The sequence below is a fragment of the Blennius ocellaris genome (genome assembly GCF_963422515.1).
Source record: "Blennius ocellaris genome assembly, chromosome: 21".
NCBI classification, from domain to species: domain Eukaryota; kingdom Metazoa; phylum Chordata; class Actinopteri; order Blenniiformes; family Blenniidae; genus Blennius; species Blennius ocellaris.
Window position 1 is genome coordinate 127,501 of NC_137670.1, and position 19,790 is coordinate 147,290.

At 49.9% G+C, this 19,790-nt stretch overlaps 3 protein-coding genes across 3 annotated transcripts in view; all 3 read right to left on the minus strand.

Annotated features, from left to right (window-relative positions):
- The window catches only part of nploc4 (NPL4 homolog, ubiquitin recognition factor), a 19,685-nt gene extending 9,789 nt beyond the window's left edge, over positions 1–9,896 (minus strand). Inside the window, exons 1-11 of the mRNA XM_080517546.1 lie at positions 9,748–9,896; positions 7,866–7,946; positions 2,965–3,074; positions 2,642–2,878; positions 2,520–2,568; positions 2,340–2,434; positions 2,128–2,251; positions 1,337–1,516; positions 632–718; positions 483–554; positions 156–282 (exon numbers count right to left, since the gene is read on the minus strand). Coding sequence (XP_080373672.1) covers positions 156–282; positions 483–554; positions 632–718; positions 1,337–1,516; positions 2,128–2,251; positions 2,340–2,434; positions 2,520–2,568; positions 2,642–2,878; positions 2,965–3,074; positions 7,866–7,946; positions 9,748–9,762 — 1,177 coding nt within the window. The 5' untranslated portion in view covers positions 9,763–9,896. The remainder of the gene's footprint in view (positions 1–155; positions 283–482; positions 555–631; positions 719–1,336; positions 1,517–2,127; positions 2,252–2,339; positions 2,435–2,519; positions 2,569–2,641; positions 2,879–2,964; positions 3,075–7,865; positions 7,947–9,747) is intronic.
- Positions 9,897–12,215: 2,319 nt separating this feature from the next.
- pde6gb (phosphodiesterase 6G, cGMP-specific, rod, gamma, paralog b) lies at positions 12,216–15,616 on the minus strand (the record flags this gene model as incomplete). Its single annotated transcript, XM_080517148.1, has 3 exons — positions 12,216–13,256; positions 14,317–14,357; positions 15,471–15,616. 3 exons carry the CDS (start codon positions 15,614–15,616, stop codon positions 13,180–13,182), a joined length of 264 nt encoding a protein of 87 aa, XP_080373274.1. The 3' UTR covers positions 12,216–13,179.
- LOC308145658 (uncharacterized protein) lies at positions 15,612–16,735 on the minus strand. The gene is made up of 2 exons (XM_080517147.1): positions 16,610–16,735; positions 15,612–16,483 (listed from the first exon to the last, which is right to left on the minus strand). Exons 1-2 carry the CDS (start codon positions 16,637–16,639, stop codon positions 15,629–15,631), a joined length of 885 nt encoding a protein of 294 aa, XP_080373273.1. The 5' UTR covers positions 16,640–16,735; the 3' UTR covers positions 15,612–15,628.
- Positions 16,736–19,790: the final 3,055 nt, after the last annotated feature.

The following is a 19,790-nucleotide window of genomic DNA, read 5'->3' on the forward strand; positions in this document are numbered from 1 at the left end:
GCTTCAAATTAAACTGATGTGATCACTGTTATTGATAACTGTAGGTCTGCTTTTGCTACAATAAGGCAAGAGTTCACCGATTTATTAACTTCTGGTTGAATTGGTACTTTTACAAAGGTTTCAAGCTTAGTGGTGAGCAGAAGAAAAAAGCCGACCTGTTGCCACCACGGTAACAAACTTGGATCCGAAGTGTCCGTCTCGAGAGAGCCTGCAGGGGTTAGAATGTTGGTTCTGGAAGAATCCAGCTGTGATGCACTCCTCTGCACTCAGATAGTGCGAGTCCTGCCAAGACAGAGTTCAGGCTGAAGCCAGTGGGCTTAATTATGCTTTTCCTAGAAATTCTATAGAACAACCTACAATATGTACAACTTGCACACAACAAAAACTGTTGAACTTTCTGCTATTTGTTTTTTAGAATGTGAAATGACCAGAGCAGCTGTGAGCACAACAATGATTCTCGGGGATGGTTCAAACGCCCTCACCTGATTCCTGGAGTAGCGGACGGTCCCTATCCTGGTGTCCTCAGACAGGAGGTCGGTGAAAATCCATCCCACCTGCAGAACAAACTCACAATGTGAAAAAGAACCCAGCAGCCAGATCATGTGACTTTATCCAGGGCTGGAAGAAGCACCTTGCACAGGCCCAGTTTGGCCGCAATGTCGTCCACCGCTGCAGCTTTGGGATCTTCCAGCAGCTCCAGGCTGTTCTGGGAGGCGTTCTGGGACACAGGACACAGGACAGGCTCGCTCGGGACTCACAGGGAGCTTTTCCACCACAGAGAACCAGGTACTAGTTCTGGTCCAGGGCCAGATTTAGCACCAGTTCTTTGTCTTTGCCCCACCAAAGCCCAAACCTATCAGGGTATAAAAGGGTTCTAAGCCGGCCCCACATCGTTGCTGGGCCAGAGTCCAAAGTGCGAGGTACTGAACAAGCCTGCTTACAGCTTGAATTATGAACATTTTTCCTCTATAGATCCTCTGGCGCTCCATATAAAGCAAGAAGGATGTGATAAAACCAGAATGGAGCGATGAGCAGATGCAATGTTTTCTGGCACTTTGGTCAGCAGCCGAGGTTCGGGGCAGACCAGATGGAGCTACCCGGACCAAAACCGGTGTTACAATCCATCTCCTGGTTCCTGTAGCCTGCCGGCCCTACATTGGTGAAGCCTGAAGTCTGAATGACGCGGCTATCACTTGGCTCTGTTGGTAATGGAAAAACAACCCGTTCTTTGGCTTTGTGCACTTAAGAACTGACAACAGCACCTGAACTAGCACCTGGTTCTTTTTGGTGGAAAAGCCCTTAAGGGCAACAACAGTATTCGGAGGAGGGCTCCTACCTGGGGGGGCTCGTAGATGGCCGCCACCTCGGCCCGGATGCCCAGCGGGATGTCTGTGTGCTCGGTGTACCTGCCGTACAGGTAGCCCATCCTCTGACTGCCCGTCTTTCTCCAGAAGTCCAGGAAGCGGTCAGCAATGGTGTGATTCTCAAACATGATGTTGTCCACATGTCGGTATTTCTGTGGGGAACAGGACCAGAAACCAGATTCAAGATTCATCTACACCAGTGAGTTTTACTTCTGCATTTGGTCTTTGATTTATTGTTTAGAGTAGGGGTCAGCAATTAAGTTTGGCTTCAGGACAAATTTTTTCTGACCAACTCAATGTCGGGCAAAAATTACATCTTCGACGGGAAAACCTGTCTTTCCTACAAAAAAACCCTTGTTTTTCCACATCTATACCATTTTATATTGCATAAAAACAATTTAATAAAGTTATTTATTTCAAAATTAATGAATTTGCTCTCGGCCCTGCACTGCACTGTTCGGATCGCCTCCAACTACCGGTAGTCTACCTGTGAAGAAACGCAGTGTCAGCCTTTTCAACATTGCTGGCCTGACGCCTTATCAGATGGAATCAGACGGAAACAAGCGCTCCCTCCTACACACAATAACTGGCTAAAGGAGGTCCTAATCAATATTAAACTGAAAAAGGTTCAATTCTCACTCCCCAACTCAAATTCTGTTTTTAATGAAACAATTTTTGATTTAGATTTCTAATCATATGTGTGTTGTTCGGACACAAGTGAATGGAATGAACATGGTGTGGGAGCACGCCGCTGTTTGCTCACCTGTCTGTTCAGAGTGATGGCACTGGGCTGACACTTGGTACAGATGCCCTCTGGCCAGGGGGGATGACCTTCACAGCCAGACTTTATCTTGCAGCTGATGTTTTCCAGAGCTGCGAATTTCCCTCTGCAGAAGGATTAAAAAGGAGAGGGCCCAGTTTACATGTAACAGCGGGATCTATACAGTTTTTTGGAAATGTCACGCGGCTCCTCACTTATCAGCGCCGCCTGTCAGCTTGCGAAGGTACGCATGGAACGACATGTGTTTCACCGGTGGGTCCAGGTGGTTCAGGTAGTCTTCGTCAAAAGGCTGGAACATAAAAACAGCTCCAGGCTCAGAGAGGAAGATCAGGATAACAGTGGTTTACAGTGTGTGGCTAGACTCAAGAAATCACCTCTAATGGGACACAGTGCACACACTTTCCAAGAGCTCCATGACGACATCTGCAAGAGGGGAGAGGGGAGAGTGAGAGTTCACATGATCTGTGGGTGAGGGGACCACTGCCATGTTCCTTACAGCTGTGGGTCTCTGTTCCGGTAGATCTTGCCATCCTGCTTGGCCAGATACTGATCGATTTCATCCTCCTGGACCTGGGGAGCCGAGAAGGACCGCGGGATCAGGGAGGACGAGGAAGAGGAGGATGAAGAGGCCGAGAGGGACGGTAGGGACGAGGATGTGTGTGGGGTAGCCGTGTCCATCACCTCCCCGGAGGAGGCCGCCGCAGAGGGGAAGAGGAACAACATGTCCCCGTGCCTACAACACCAAGGAGGAGAAGAAGGTTGGCGCTGGGTCCACACTGAACACCTTGGTGTGGCGTCCAGCCACTCGCTCATCCTCACTTGATCTTCAGCAGGCTGAGGGTTTTGGTCTGAGACAGGATCTCTCCGGTCTTGTCACGGTTCACGTAAACAGAGAAACCGTTGGAGTTGAAACCAAACTCCTGGGCCACCTGTGGGAGATGCACATGGTGTGGATCAGCTACCATCCCAACAGCCACAAAACACGATTTTACATCTAGACAGAGCAGGATTCAGTCAGACACTTCTACCTTGTACACTTTCAAGGAAAAACAAATCATTGTATAGATAAAGATAAAGGAAGGAGAAGTTATTTCGTTTGGATCATTACAATGTACACATGAATAAATGTACCGTTGTGTCCTACAACAATACGCATATAAATCATGAAGGAGGAAAAAGGAGGAATAAAGGAGATTAGAGACCAACAATAGAAAGAATTTAACTCTGAATGAGCTTCCATTCCTAAAACAGCAGCAAACAGATCAAAGATCCTCGACAAGGCCTGACGCCACGAGGAACTCAACTAAGGCTGCGTGATTAATCCAACCATTTTCAGAGGGCGATGTTAAAAAAGAGAAAATCTGAAATGGAAAATAAATGGATCACATAATCTCTTAAAACTTGGATAAAGATTATTTCTAAAGGTGGCTGGATGAAATAGATGAAGATGTTGAGACTCGCATGACCTTGACCTTCGCCCAAATAAGTCAATCTGAGCCTCTTTCCTCATCCTGTAACTTGTTCCTCTCTCCTCCTCATCCTGTAACTTGTTCCTCTCTCCTCCTCATCCTGTAACTTGTTCCTCCTCATCCTCATCCTGTAACTTGTTCCTCTCTCCTCCTTATCCTGTAACTTGTTCCTCCTCATCCTGTAACTTGTTCCTCTCTCCTCCTCATCCTGTAACTTGTTCCTCTCTCCTCCTCATCCTGTAACTTGTTCCTCTCTCCTCCTTATCCTGTAACTTGTTCCTCCTCATCCTGTAACTTGTTCCTCTCTCCTCCTCATCCTGTAACTTGTTCCTCTCTCCTCCTCATCCTGTAACTTGTTCCTCTCTCCTCCTCATCCTGTAACTTGTTCCTCTCTCCTCCTCATCCTGTAACTTGTTCCTCTCTCCTCCTCATCCTGTAACTTGTTCCTCTCTCCTCCTCATCCTGTAACTTGTTCCTCTCTCCTCCTCATCCTGTAACTTGTTCCTCCTCATCCTGTAACTTGTTCCTCCTCATCCTGTAACTTGTTCCTCTCTCCTCCTCATCCTGTAACTTGTTCCTCTCTCCTCCTCATCCTGTAACTTGTTCCTCTCTCCTCCTCATCCTGTAACTTGTTCCTCTCTCCTCCTTATCCTGTAACTTGTTCCTCTCTCCTCCTCATCCTGTAACTTGTTCCTCCTCATCCTGTAACTTGTTCCTCTCTCCTCCTTATCCTGTAACTTGTTCCTCTCTCCTCCTCATCCTGTAACTTGTTCCTCCTCATCCTGTAACTTGTTCCTCTCTCCTCCTCATCCTGTAACTTGTTCCTCTCTCCTCCTCATCCTGTAACTTGTTCCTCTCTCCTCCTTATCCTGTAACTTGTTCCTCTCTCCTCCTCATCCTGTAACTTGTTCCTCCTCATCCTGTAACTTGTTCCTCTCTCCTCCTCATCCTGTAACTTGTTCCTCCTCATCCTGTAACTTGTTCCTCTCTCCTCCTCATCCTGTAACTTGTTCCTCTCTCCTCCTCATCCTGTAACTTGTTCCTCTCTCCTCCTCATCCTGTAACTTGTTCCTCCTCATCCTGTAACTTGTTCCTCTCTCCTCCTCATCCTGTAACTTGTTCCTCTCTCCTCCTTATCCTGTAACTTGTTCCTCCTCATCCTCATCCTGTAACTTGTTCCTCTCTCCTCCTCATCCTGTAACTTGTTCCTCCTCATCCTGTAACTTGTTCCTCTCTCCTCCTTATCCTGTAACTTGTTCCTCTCTCCTCCTCATCCTGTAACTTGTTCCTCCTCATCCTGTAACTTGTTCCTCTCTCCTCCTTATCCTGTAACTTGTTCCTCTCTCCTCCTCATCCTGTAACTTGTTCCTCTCTCTTCCTCATCCTGTAACTTGTTCCTCTCTCCTCCTTATCCTGTAACTTGTTCCTCTCTCCTCCTCATCCTGTAACTTGTTCCTCTCTCCTCCTCATCCTGTAACTTGTTCCTCTCTCCTCCTTATCCTGTAACTTGTTCCTCTCTCCTCCTCATCCTGTAACTTGTTCCTCTCTCCTCCTCATCCTGTAACTTGTTCCTCCTCATCCTGTAACTTGTTCCTCTCTCCTCCTCATCCTGTAACTTGTTCCTCTCTCCTCCTCATCCTGTAACTTGTTCCTCCTCATCCTGTAACTTGTTCCTCTCTCCTCCTTATCCTGTAACTTGTTCCTCTCTCCTCCTTATCCTGTAACTTGTTCCTCTCTCCTCCTCATCCTGTAACTTGTTCCTCTCTCCTCCTCATCCTGTAACTTGTTCCTCTCTCCTCCTTATCCTGTAACTTGTTCCTCTCTCCTCCTCATCCTGTAACTTGTTCCTCTCTCCTCCTCATCCTGTAACTTGTTCCTCCTCATCCTGTAACTTGTTCCTCTCTCCTCCTCATCCTGTAACTTGTTCCTCTCTCCTCCTTATCCTGTAACTTGTTCCTCTCTCCTCCTCATCCTGTAACTTGTTCCTCCTCATCCTGTAACTTGTTCCTCTCTCCTCCTCATCCTGTAACTTGTTCCTCTCTCCTCCTCATCCTGTAACTTGTTCCTCTCTCCTCCTCATCCTGTAACTTGTTCCTCCTCATCCTGTAACTTGTTCCTCTCTCATCCTTATCCTGTAACTTGTTCCTCCTCATCCTGTAACTTGTTCCTCTCTCCTTCTCATCCTGTAACTTGTTCCTCTCTCCTCCTCATCCTGTAACTTGTTCCTCTCTCCTCCTCATCCTGTAACTTGTTCCTCTCTCTTCCTCATCCTGTAACTTGTTCCTCCTCATCCTGTAACTTGTTCCTCTCTCCTCCTCATCCTGTAACTTGTTCCACAGGACAGTCTGGGCTGGTCCACACTGAACACTACATACACCAGGAACAGCTATAGCAGAGCATTTGAAAATGGAATAACATTGAATTTGGAAATGCTTATAGGGAAGATTCTGGTCTTTACATGATCAATAAAGAATGTGTTGCTATATTTAGAAGAATCATTGCAGTTCACTGGAACAAACTCTTTTTGGTCTGCTGCACTTCACATCCACAAATAAACAAAAAGTAAAAAAAGAAAAGTACTGATTTGGAATATTGAGTGTGGCGGCCAGAAAGACAAGAAGAAAAGGCTGAAATCAGACCGTCCAGCACCAAACCAGAGAATCACTTTAGGTACATTCTCCCCCCAAAGTTGTTTGTTTTGTTGTAGTATGTCCTCATTTTTTACTATTGCTTAATTTGTCAAGTATTCCATTTCTTTTTATATAGTGTAAAACATCCCCCGTTTTATTAATATGAGACATTAAGACTGAAAACACCTCCACCTGGTGTCCCTCATGAAGACACTGAAGCACCTCCACCTGGTGTCCCTCATGAAGACAGTGAAACACCTCCACCTGGTGTCCCTCATGAAGACAGTGAAGCACCTCCACCTGGTGTCCCTCATGAAGACACTGAAGCACCTCCACCTGGTGTCCCTCATGAAGAGACACTGAAGCACCTCCACCTGGTGTCCCTCATGAAGACAGTGAAACACCTCCACCTGGTGTCCCTCATGAAGACACTGAAGCACCTCCACCTGGTGTCCCTCATGAAGACACTGAAACACCTCCACCTGATGTCCCTCATGAAGAGACCTAAACACCTCCACCTGGTGTCCCTCATGAAGACAGTGAAACACCGCCACCTGGTGTCCCTCATGAAGACACTGAAGCACCTCCACCTGGTGTCCCTCATGAAGAGACACTGAAGCACCTCCACCTGGTGTCCCTCATGAAGAGACCTAAACACCTCCACCTGGTGTCCCTCATGAAGACAGTGAAACACCGCCACCTGGTGTCCCTCATGAAGACACTGAAGCACCTCCACCTGGTGTCCCTCATGAAGACACTGAAGCACCTCCACCTGGTGTCCCTCATGAAGACACTGAAGCACCTCCACCTGGTGTCCCTCATGAAGACACTGAAACACCTCCACCCGGTGTCCCTCATGAAGACACTGAAACACCTCCACCTGGTGTCCCTCAGGAAGACACTGAAGCACCTCCACCTGGTGTCCCTCATTAAGACACTGAAGCACCTCCACCCGGTGTCCCTCATGAAGACACTGAAACACCTCCACCCGGTGTCCCTCATGAAGACACTGAAACACCTCCACCTGGTGTCCCTCAGGAAGACACTGAAACACCTCCACCTGGTGTCCCTCATTAAGACACTGAAGCACCTCCACCTGGTGTCCCTCATGAAGACACTGAAGCACCTCCACCTGGTGTCCCTCATGAAGACAGTGAAACACCTCCACCTGGTGTCCCTCATGAAGACAGTGAAACACCTCCACCTGGTGTCCCTCATGAAGACACTGAAACACCTCCACCTGGTGTCCCTCAGGAAGACACTGAAGCACCTCCACCTGGTGTCCCTCATGAAGACAGTGAAACACCTCCACCTGGTGTCCCTCATGAAGACAGTGAAGCACCTCCACCTGGTGTCCCTCATGAAGACAGTGAAACACCTCCACCTGGTGTCCCTCATGAAGACACTGAAACAACTCCACCTGGTGTCCCTCATGAAGACAGTGAAGCACCTCCACCTGGTGTCCCTCATGAAGACACTGAAGTAAAGTTTAAAGGACTAGAGATATGGTACCATCATGTCACCGAGGACACGGTCGCTTTACACACTGTTGAAAAAACTGACTGTAAAGACAAAGTTGTGAAGTGGCAGTAAAATAGGAGGCGAGTTGAAATGGTGGTACCTTCTTTAGAAAGGCAGCTGCTGTCTCCCTCTTAGTGGAGAGGATCTTCCTCATCCCATCCGGGGACTGGACCCTGACGATCTGTAAACACAGGGGACAATCAAAGTGTGCTGGTAGAGTGTCCACGTGTCTCAGGTTGATTACAATGCCAATAGATTCCAAAGAGTTGGCACTCTGGCCTGGTTCACTGAAGGACTTGAGGTCGGAATATTGTTATTTTTCATTTGGAGTTTTGTCTGAGATTTTAACATGATAGCGAACTGCTGATTGAACGCGCGCACAGACACAATGACCATGCAGAAAAGTTAACATCACCGTTTAAATGTGTACGCTTCAGTACTGTAAAGTGAAGGACCATCTTACCCCTGATTACTAAATTAGATTAATGTCCATAAATCATCTGTTATCAACATAGCTTCCGTTTTGACCACCCAATACAGTCCCGCTGATGCTTCACACACACCAGACAGAAAACAACACACTCCGACAATGCAGTCACTTCTATCGACTTTAAACCCAACAAAGGCTTATTTCAATGAGGTGTCGCCAAAGCTAAAGTTAGCCGGTTATGTGGGCAGGCCCGGTTCACTGTGATCCAACGGGAGCTAATCCTGCTACCGGGGCTAAAACTGCTACCGGGAGTTAACGCTTCTACCGGGAGCTAACGCTGCTACCCGGAGCTAACGCTGTCCCCGGGAGCTAACGCTGCTACCGGGAGCTAACGCTGCTACCGGGAGCTAACGCTGCTACCGGGAGCTAACGCTGCTACCCGGAGCTAACGCTGCTACCGGGAGCTAACGCTGCTACCGGGAGCTAACGCTGTCCCCGGGAGCTAACGCTGCTACCGGGAGCTAACGCTGCTACCGGGAGTTAACGCTGCTACCCGGAGCTAACGCTGCTACCCGGAGCTAACACTGTCCCCGGGAACTAACGCTGCTACCGGGAGCTAACGCTGCTACCGGGAGCTAACGCTGCTACCGGTAGCTAACGCTGTTCCCGAGAGCTAACGCTGCTACAGGGAGCTAACACTGCCACCGGCGGATAACACTGCTACCGTGAGCTAACACTGCTACCGTGAGCTAAGGCGAGCACCGAACGTTAACAGCGTTAGCTCGCTGTGGAGCTAACGTTTCTAACGGAAGCTAATGCTGCTAAAGCGTAATCCGTGATCTCTACTTCATCGCAGACGATACGTGGAGACCCTGCGTTGCCCAACGCATAGCCCCTTCAATCTAAACATTCGACGCGGTGGGGAACGCAGACTGCAGCGACAGTGATTGGTCCTCTGCGCCATTAAGCACTTTAAAAATCCCCAAGTGACGCAGATGGTGTGTCGTTAATGTACACTTTATTGGAGAAGTTGTTCAAGAGTGAATTGCGCCCAGGGCCCAGGGGCCCAGTGTGTTTTGGTGCCACTTCAAAGTTTCACACCCCACCGATAACGTGATAAGCTCGTTTGGACCTCACTGCTACGGTCTGCAAGCTTCACCCGAAACTAACGTTCACAGTCACCGCCGATTTATGTGCCAAACTGCTCATTGTGAGGAAAATAAACACTGCCAACGAGATTTATGTGATTACGATCGATCCCTCCGCGCCCCCTTGTGGCAAGGAGGTGAATTACCTCACTGCGCATACGAGCTCAAGGCAGTAGTATATATATTAGTATTTAAAGGCCACGCACGACCCTACACGTACTGTAGACTTAAGATTGGCACGTTAGCCTTAACGCTGCTAACGATGAGCTAACGAGCTGCTAACGAACCGCCAACTGATAACCCCCCGACGCTATTTCTGCTGCCTCATCACTCCGGCTGATGCTAACAGCAAGGCTAACGTTAGCTGCTGGGACGCCGACTACGTTGTCCGCCGGGACACTCACTATATTGTCCGCCATGTCGCTCCGCTCCGCTCCGCAGCTCTCTGTGAAGCGGCTGGTCGGTAGAAGGAGGCTGAAAAGCAGAAGTCACAGAGAGTTTGAGTCCCGGTGTCCACGAAACTCCATCACACAACTCCAACAAACGGTCCGACTCCTAGACCACCGCGGGGGAAACAAGTTGGCAGGACAACAATAGTTCCGCTTGTGTTTTAGTTTTGTCCCTGTGTGTGGCACTTTCGCTTTCAGTCTGCCTTGTTGTCGTGTCAACACAAGAGTGATAAATCAACCGTGAAAATGACAAATAATTACCAAATATACATATACATTTATAAATGGTTAGAAATCGTGGTGATGATGGGATAGAGATCTGGTCCTCACTTCTCCCAAATTATTTACCTCTTCATAACACTTGTCCGCCTTTGTTAGCAATTAATGATACTTTCCCAGCTAAGGAAACTAAAAAAGTAAAAAAGTGGGTTTGAAAATCCGATTTGGGGGGGGGGGGGTCTCCCTCTCCCCCTCTACTCCTCCACACCCTTGACACGCTAGTCATGTGTGCATTTCTGATGTTTCCCCACGAAGTGGAGCTCGAGTCTATTTAATGACGAGCTGAAGCTCCACCGGAGAGAGAGAGAGAGGAAGACCAGCTTCAACAACTGTCTTGTCAGGTGGAAAGACATTTTATGTATGTTCAGGGTCATATTTGAAAATAGAAAGGCAGCATGTCCCAAAACACATATTTTGATAGTTTTCCAAATGTGTCTCCATGCAGAATGTCATGTTTATATGAGAATCTATGTAGTTGTACTGCCTCAATATTTACATTTACATAATCGGTTTGCCTGAAACAGGAAACAGCTTCTGTGTGTTCCTGAGCGGCTTAATCAATAAACCAAATCAATCAGGTTTAACTGAGGAACCCGTCTGATCACTGATCAGGAAGAGGAACCAGCCAGATCAATATTGAGTGTTATAGAAGACGTGGACAGAGAATCAGACCCCCACAGCTCCTCTGTTCCAAAAATAACTCAGAAGCTTTATTTTCCATTTTTCTTTTCTTTTTCCGTCCCTGAAGAGGAGCTCCATCACTGAGCAGCAAAACATCCCTCCACCCTGCTCCACCCTGTTGTCCTGCCCCATCATCATCATCATCATCATCATCATGATCGTGATGAGGGAGGTGGAGCAGAGTGATGAGGGAGGTGGAGCAGAGTGATGAGGGAGGTGGAGGCAGAATAAACAGGATGATGATGAATCAGGATAAACGTGTTTCTCTTCACGAGGCTCAAACATGAATAGTGTGAAAGTAGAAGAAATAAACAATAATAAAGAGATAATACAGCCTGACATAAACATGTAATTACACCAGGAAGATACATAAACATGTAATTACACCAGAAAGATGTAGAAATGAGTGACGGAGGAAAAGCAATCAGCAGCAGAAAACAAGGTTTTGGTGTTTCATAGACATTTATTATTTTGTTCTCTGGGTGAGAAATGAGGAGAAACGTCATGTGACGTTGTCGTACTGCCGGCAGGAAGGTGGTGGGGTTGGGTGGAGGGGGAAATGTTGGGCGGGTGGTGGGTGGGGTTGGGTGGAGGGGGAAATGTTGGGCGGGTGGTGGGTGGGGTTGGGTGGAGGGGGAAATGTTGGGCGGGTGGTTGGTGGGGTTGGGTGGAGAGTGTAAATGTTGGGCGGGTGGTGGGTGGGGTTGGGTGGAAGGGGAAATGTTGGGCGGGTGGTTGGTGGAGTTGGGTGTAGAGTGTAAATGTTGGGCGGTGGTGGGTGGGGTTGGGTGGAAGGGGAAATGTTGGGCGGGGGGTGGGTGGGGTTGGGTGGAGGGTGTAAATGTTGGGCGGGGGGTGGGTGGGGTTGGATGGAGGGTGTAAATGTTGGGTGGGGTTGGGTGGAGGGTGTAAATGTTGGGCGGTGGTGGGTGGGGTTGGGTGGAGGGTGTAAATGTTGGGCGGGGGGTGGGTGGGGTTGGGTGGAGGGTGTAAATGTTGGGCGGTGGTGGGTGGGGTTGGGTGGAGGGTGTAAATGTTGGGCGGGGGGTGGGTGGGGTTGGGTGGAGGGGGAAATGTTGGGCGGGTGGTTGGTGGGGTTAGGTGGAGGGGGAAATGTTGGGCGGGTGGTTGGTGGGGTTGGGTGGAGAGTGTAAATGTTGGGCGGGTGGTGGGTGGGGTTGGGTGGAAGGGGAAATGTTGGGCGGGTGGTTGGTGGGGTTGGGTGGAGAGTGTAAATGTTGGGCGGGTGGTGGGTGGGGTTGGGTGGAAGGGGAAATGTTGGGCGGGTGGTGGGTGGAGTTGGGTGGAGAGTGTAAATGTTGGGCGGGTGGTGGGTGGGGTTGGGTGGAAGGGGAAATGTTGGGCGGGGGGTGGGTGGGGTTGGGTGGAGGGTGTAAATGTTGGGCGGGGGGTGGGTGGGGTTGGATGGAGGGTGTAAATGTTGGGTGGGGTTGGGTGGAGGGTGTAAATGTTGGGCGGTGGTGGGTGGGGTTGGGTGGAGGGTGTAAATGTTGGGCGGGGGGTGGGTGGGGTTGGGTGGAGGGTGTAAATGTTGGGCGGTGGTGGGTGGGGTTGGGTGGAGGGTGTAAATGTTGGGCGGTGGTGGGTGGGGTTGGGTGGAGGGTGTAAATGTTGGGCGGTGGTGGGTGGGGTTGGGTGGAGGGTGTAAATGTTGGGCGGTGGTGGGTGGGGTTGGGTGGAGGGTGTAAATGTTGGGCGGGGGGTGGGTGGGGTTGGGTGGAGGGTGTAAATGTTGGGCGGGGGGTGGGTGGGGTTGGGTGGAGGGTGTAAATGTTGGGCGGGGGGTGGGTGGGGTTGGGTGGAGATCAACACAGAGGGAGGAAGAGATTCATGTTTAGATGCAGGAAGCACCACAGGTTGGTAGCTGAAACTCCAGGTGAGGCTGCCTTGCTCGTTGGGGAGGGAAGCAGAAAGGCGAAAATGGAAGGAGAGGAGAGAGAGAAGAGAGAGGAGAGAAGAGAGCAAGAGTTTCCTGAGGGAGAGACGTTAAAGTATGACAGGACAGAAAGTTACTTTTTTAACTCCAGTTTTCTCTTTTTCATTTTTTTGTGTCGTTCCAGTTTGACGAGAGCGAAACCGTCGCCTCGGAGTTCAGATGATGCCATACTGGGCCAGGGTAGGGCTAGGGTAGGGTAGGCTAGGGTAGGGTAGGGTCAGGGTAGGGTAGGGTAGGGCTAGGGTTAGGGTTAGGGTTAGGGTTAGGGTAGGGGTAGGGGTAGGGGTTAGGGTAGGGGTAGGGTTAGGGTAGGGTAGGGGTAGGGGTAGGGGTAGGGGTTAGGGTAGGGTTAGGGTAGGGTTAGGGTTAGGGTAGGGTTAGGGTAGGGTTAGGGGTAGGGTAGGGTTAGGGGTAGGGTAGGGGTAGGGGTAGGGTAAGCCGTCGGCCGTCGCCTCGGAGCTGCAGGGAGTTCAGATGATGCCGTACTGGGCCAGCTCATGGAGCTCCAGGTGGTTGAAGGCCTCCCAGGGGCAGATGACGGTGATGTCTGGGGGGGGGGGGGGGGGGGGGGGGGGGGGGGATAAGTTACACCTTCCTCCTGAGTATCTTCCTCCTCTGACACCAGATCATAGAGCATCTTCCTCTAATCCAGATCATAGAGCATCGTCCTCCTCGAACATCAGATTATAGAGCATCTTCCTCCTCGAATCCACATTATAGAGCATCTTCCTCCTCTAACATCAGATTATAGAGCATCTTCCTCCTCTAACACCAGATTATAGAGTATCTTCCTCCTCTAATCCAGATCATAGAGCATCTTCCTCCTCTAACATCAGATTATAGAGCATCTCCCTCCTCTAATCCAGATCATAGAGCATCTTCCTCCTCTAACATCAGATTATAGAGCATCTTCCTCCTCTAACATCAGATTATAGAGTATCTTCCTCCTCTAATCCAGATCATAGAGCATCTTCCTCCTCTAACATCAGATTATAGAGCATCTCCCTCCTCTAATCCAGATCATAGAGCATCTTCCTCCTCTAACATCAGATTATAGAGCATCTTCCTCCTCTAACATCAGATCATAGAGCATCTTCCTCCTCTAACATCAGACCATAGAGCATCTTCCTCCCCTAATATCAGATTATAGAGCATCTTCCTCATCTAACATCAGATTAGAGAGTATCTTCCTCCTCTAATCCAGATTATAGAGCATCTTCCTCCTCTAATCCAGATTATAGAGCATATTCCTCCTCTAACATCAGATCATAGAGCATCTTCCTCCTCTAACATCAGATTATAGAGCATCTTCCTCCTCTAACATCAGATCATAGAGCATCTTCCTCCTCTAACATCAGATCATAGAGCATCTTCCTCCTCTAACATCAGATTATAGAGCATCTTCCTCCTCTAACATCAGATTAGAGAGTATCTTCCTCCTCTAATCCAGATTATAGAGCATCTTCCTCCTCTAATCCAGATTATAGAGCATCTTCCTCCTCTAACATCAGATTATAGAGCATCTTCCTCCTCTAACATCAGATTATAGAGCATCTTCCTCCTCTAACATCCAGATGAGATGTGATGTGTTTTTGATTTGGACTCACCGGTGCCTAAGCCTTCCATTCCTGGAATATCGTCCCCGAAGCTGCAAACATAAACACAGGTCAGGAGGTCAAGAGATCAGGAGGTCAATAGGTCATGAGGTCAGGAGATGAGGGGATCAGGAGGTGAGGGGTCAGGAGGTCAGGAGATGAGGGGATCAGGAGGTGAGGGGTCAGGAGGTCAGGAGATGAGGGGATCAGGAGGTCAGGAGATGAGGGGGTCAGGAGGTGAGGGGTCAGGAGGTGAGGAGATGAGGGGATCAGGAGGTGAGGGGTCAGGAGATGAGGGGTCAGGAGGTCAGGAGATGAGGGGATCAGGAGGTCAGGAGATGAGGGGATCAGGAGGTGAGGGGTCAGGAGGTGAGGAGATGAGGGGATCAGGAGGTGAGGGGATCAGGAGGGGAGGGGTCAGGAGGTGAGGAGATGAGGGGATCAGGAGGTGAGGGGTCAGGAGATGAGGGGTCAGGAGGTCAGGAGATGAGGGGATCAGGAGGTCAGGAGATGAGGGGATCAGGAGGTGAGGGGTCAGGAGGTGAGGAGATGAGGGGATAAGGAGGTGAGGGGTCAGGAGGTGAGGGGTCAGGAGGTCAGGAGATGAGGGGATCAGGAGGTCAGGAGATGAGGGGATCAGGAGGTGAGGGGTCAGGAGGTCAGGAGATGAGGGGATCAGGAGGTGAGGGGTCAGGAGGTCAGGAGATGAGGGGATCAGGAGGTCAGGAGATGAGGGGATCAGGAGGTGAGGGGTCAGGAGGTCAGGAGATGAGGGGATCAGGAGGGGAGGGGTCAGGAGATGAGGGGTCAGGAGGTCAGGAGATGAGGGGATCAGGAGGTCAGGAGATGAGGGGATCAGGAGGTGAGGGGTCAGGAGGTGAGGAGATCAGGAGGTGAGGGGTCAGGAGGTGAGGGGTCAGGAGGTCAGGAGATGAGGGGATCAGGAGGTCAGGAGATGAGGGGATCAGGAGGTCAGGAGATGAGGGGATCAGGAGGTGAGGGGTCAGGAGGTCAGGAGATGAGGGGTCAGGAGGTCAGGGGATTGGGAGGTCAGGAGATGAGGGGTCAGGAGGTGAGGGGTCAAGGGGTCAGGGGGTCAGCTCTCCTTTGGGACCGTCTGTGGGGGGGCAGTCAGCAGAACGTCACACATCAGCAGTCATATCTACCCCTGGATGCCCTTCTTGGGGGGCTTGCTCTTGAACTGACGGGTCTGCCTCTGCTTGAACTTGGGGGGGCCCTTGCGTGGCGTGGCGGGGCCTCCGGTGACCCTGGTGGCTGACTTGATCTCAGCCTTTGGTGGTTCCAGATTCATTTCCAGTGGTTGTCAAAACAAAGGGGCCGGCAGTGGGCGGGGCTCCTGGAGCGGACGGTCTGGGGGCTCCTGGAGTGAACGGTCTGGGGGCTCCTGGAGTGAAGGATCTGGGGGGCTCCCGGAGCGGACGGTCTGAGGGCTCCTGGAACGAAAGGTCTGGGGGCTCCTGGAGCAAACGGTCTGGGGGCTCCTGGAGTGGACGGTCTGGGGGGCTCCTGGAGTGAAGGATCTGGGGGCTCCTGGAGCGGACGGTCTGGGGGCTCCTGGAGCAAATGGTCTGGGGGGCTCCTGGAGTGAACGGTCTGGGGGGCTCCTGGCGCAAACGGTCTGGGGGGCTCCTGGAGTGAAGGGTCTTGGGGGCTCCTGGCGCAAACGGTCTGGGGGGCTCCTGGAGTGAAGGATCTGGGGGCTCCCGGAGCAAACGGTCTGGGGTCTCCTGGAGCGAAAGGTCTGGGGGGCTCCTGGAGTGAAGGATCTGGGGGGCTCCCGGAGCAAACGGTCTGGGGGGCTCCTGGAGTGAAGGATCTGGGGGGCTCCCGGAGCAAACGGTCTGGGGTCTCCTGGAGCGAACGGTCTGGGGGGCTCCTGGAGTGAAGGATCTGGGGGGATCCCGGAGCAAACGGTCTGGGGTCTCCTGGAGCAAACGGTCTGGGGTCTCCTGGAGTGAAGGATCTGGGGGCTCCTGGAGCGGACGGTCTGGGGGCTCCTGGAGTGAAGGATCTGGGGGGATCCCGGAGCAAACGGTCTGGGGTCTCCTGGAGCAAACGGTCTGGGGGGCTCCTGGAGTGAAGGATCTGGGGGCTCCTGGAGCGAACGGTCTGGGGGGCTCCTGGAGTGAAGGATCTGGGGGCTCCTGGAGCAAACGGTCTGGGTGGAGGAAGAAGAGAAAGAACAGCTGCTTCAGATAGTAGAAAGTTACTACTTGATACTGGGTATCCTGAGTCTAACCCTAATCCTAATCCTAATCCTAACTGAAACTGAAGTCAAACAGACCAGAAGAGGTTGAACAAGGATCTTCTCCATCTGTGTGCTCCCATCGTTGTGTCCACCTGTGTTTTGTCTTGTCTGAAAGTCTTTAGTCTGTGTCCTCCTGTCCTCCTGTCCCACTTCATATGTCTTTGTCACTTCATCCCAGCAGTTTCCTGTCTGACTCCCTGTTGCTGACCTCAGCTCTGGTTGTAGTTTTGTCCTCGTCTCCCCCTCTGGACACCTGGTGTCCCCCTCTGGACACCTCTGCCTCAAGAAAAGCCTTCACCTGTCCTCTGTCTCCAGTTTGTATTTGGGTCTGTGCCAAGTTCTGGCAAATACACAATGAAATGGAGGCCAAGCACTGAGCACGACCCAATTCTCCATAATCTGCATCATCTGCATAATCTGCAGCTCCAGTTAACGAGCACTGCCCTTCTCCATTCCAGGTGAGTGGTCTGGTTAATCTGGTTAATCTGGTTCATCTGGTTCATCTGGTTAGAGCTGCACACTGCTGACTGTGCAGTGGACTGATCCACCTGCTGACCGGGACACTACACACTACACACTACACACTACACACTACACACTACACACACTACACACACTACACACTACACACTACACACTACACACACTACACACACTACAAACACTACAAACACTACACACGACACACGACACACGACACACGACACACGACACACGACACACGACACACGACACACACGACACACACGACACACGACACACGACACACGACACACTACAAACACTACACACTACACGCTACACACTACACACTACAAACACTACACACTACAAACACTACACACTACACACTACACACACTACACACGACACACGACACACGACACACTACAAACACTACAAACACTACACACTACAAACACTACACACTACAAACACTACACATGACACACGACACACGACACACTACAAACACTACACACTACACACTACAAACACTACACACGACACACGACACACTACAAACACTACACACTACACACTACAAACACTACACACTACAAACACTACACACTACACACTACACACACTACACACGACACACGACACACTACAAACACTACAAACACTACACACTACAAACACTACACACTACAAACACTACACATGACACACGACACACGACACACTACAAACACTACACACTACACACTACAAACACTACACACGACACACGACACACTACAAACACTACACACTACACACTACAAACACTACACACTACAAACACTACACACGACACACGACACACGACACACGACACACGGCACACTACACACTACACACTACAAACACTACACACACGACACACACTACACACTACACACACGACACACACTACACACACGACACACTACACACGACACACACTACACACACTACACACTACACACTACACACAGCACACACACTACACACAGTCCACACTACACACACCACACAGTACACACACTACACACTACACACTACAAACACTACACACTACACACGACACACTACAAACACTACACACACGACACACACTACACACAACACACACGACACACTACACACACTACATTCTACACACTCTACACACTACACACACATTACACACTACACACACTACACACAGTCCACACTACACACACCACACAGTACACACACTACACACTACACACACCACACACTACACACACTACACACCGTACACACTACACTCTACACACACTACACACAGTACACACTACACACACACTACACACACCACACACTACACACGACACACGACACACGACACACACTACACACACTACACACACCACACACTACACACTACACACGACACACTACACACACCACACACTACACACGACACACACTACACACACGACACACACTACACACTACACACACGACATACTACACACACTACACACCACACACTACACACACTACACACATTACACACTACACACAGTACACACTACACACACTACACACAGTCCACACGACACACACTACACACAACACACACGACACACTACACACACTACATACTACACACACTACACACTACACACACATTACACACTACACACACTACACACAGTACACACAGCACACACACTACACACAGTCCACACTACACACACCACACAGTACACACACTACACACTACACACACCACACACTACACACACTACACACAGTACACACTACACTCTACACACACTACACACAGTACACACTACACACACACTACACACACCACACACTACACACTACACACGACACACACTACACACTACACACACCACACACTACACACGACACACTACACACACCACACACTACACACGACACACACTACACACACGACACACACTACACACTACACACACGACATACTACACACACTACACACACTACACACCACACACACTACACACACTACACACTACACACTACACACAGTACACACTACACACACTACACACAGTCCACACGACACACACTACACACACTACACACATTACACACTACACACTACACACAGTACACACACTACACACACCACACACACTACATATACTACACTCTACACACACTACACACTACACACAGTACACACACTACACACAGTCCACACTACACACTACACACACCACACACACTACACACACTACACACATTACACACTACACACAGTACACACACTACACACAGTCCACACTACACACTACACACACACCATACACACTACACACACTACACTCTAATCTCACTCTAATCAATCAACAATAACTTGTTGACTTCATGTTTTATTACATTTTGATTGAGTTGTGAAGAAAATCTGATCGAAATCCACTTTGGTCTTTTTAATCAGGTTTTATACACAAAAAGTACATAAATGCTTGCTGGTCAGAAAGTAATACACAATTCTTTTCCTATCTTATTACATATTTTGAGAGATAATTAGAAATGTTCTAACTGGTGGAAGTAGTTCTTGATCGTTATTGATGTTTTCTGACCGAAGATGAAGTTTGATCATCTTGAATGTTTAGTGACGATAAAAAATGTCTTTGAAAATGTCACATGCCCAGTGTGACGACAACAACAACAGTGAGGGAGTTGTGTGTCCACAACAACAACAACAACAGTGATGGAGTTGTGT

What these genes read in the sequence shown, in the direction of transcription:
- LOC308145658 (XM_080517147.1), bottom strand. Translation starts at nt 16,639, where the DNA reads ATGGAGAAGATCCTTGTTCAACCTCTTCTG. An exon ending in TCCTTGTTCAACCTCTTCTG is followed by an intron (nt 16,484 to 16,609) that starts GTCTGTTTGACT and finishes TCCTCCACCCAG; the next exon opens with ACCGTTTGCTCCAGGAGCCC.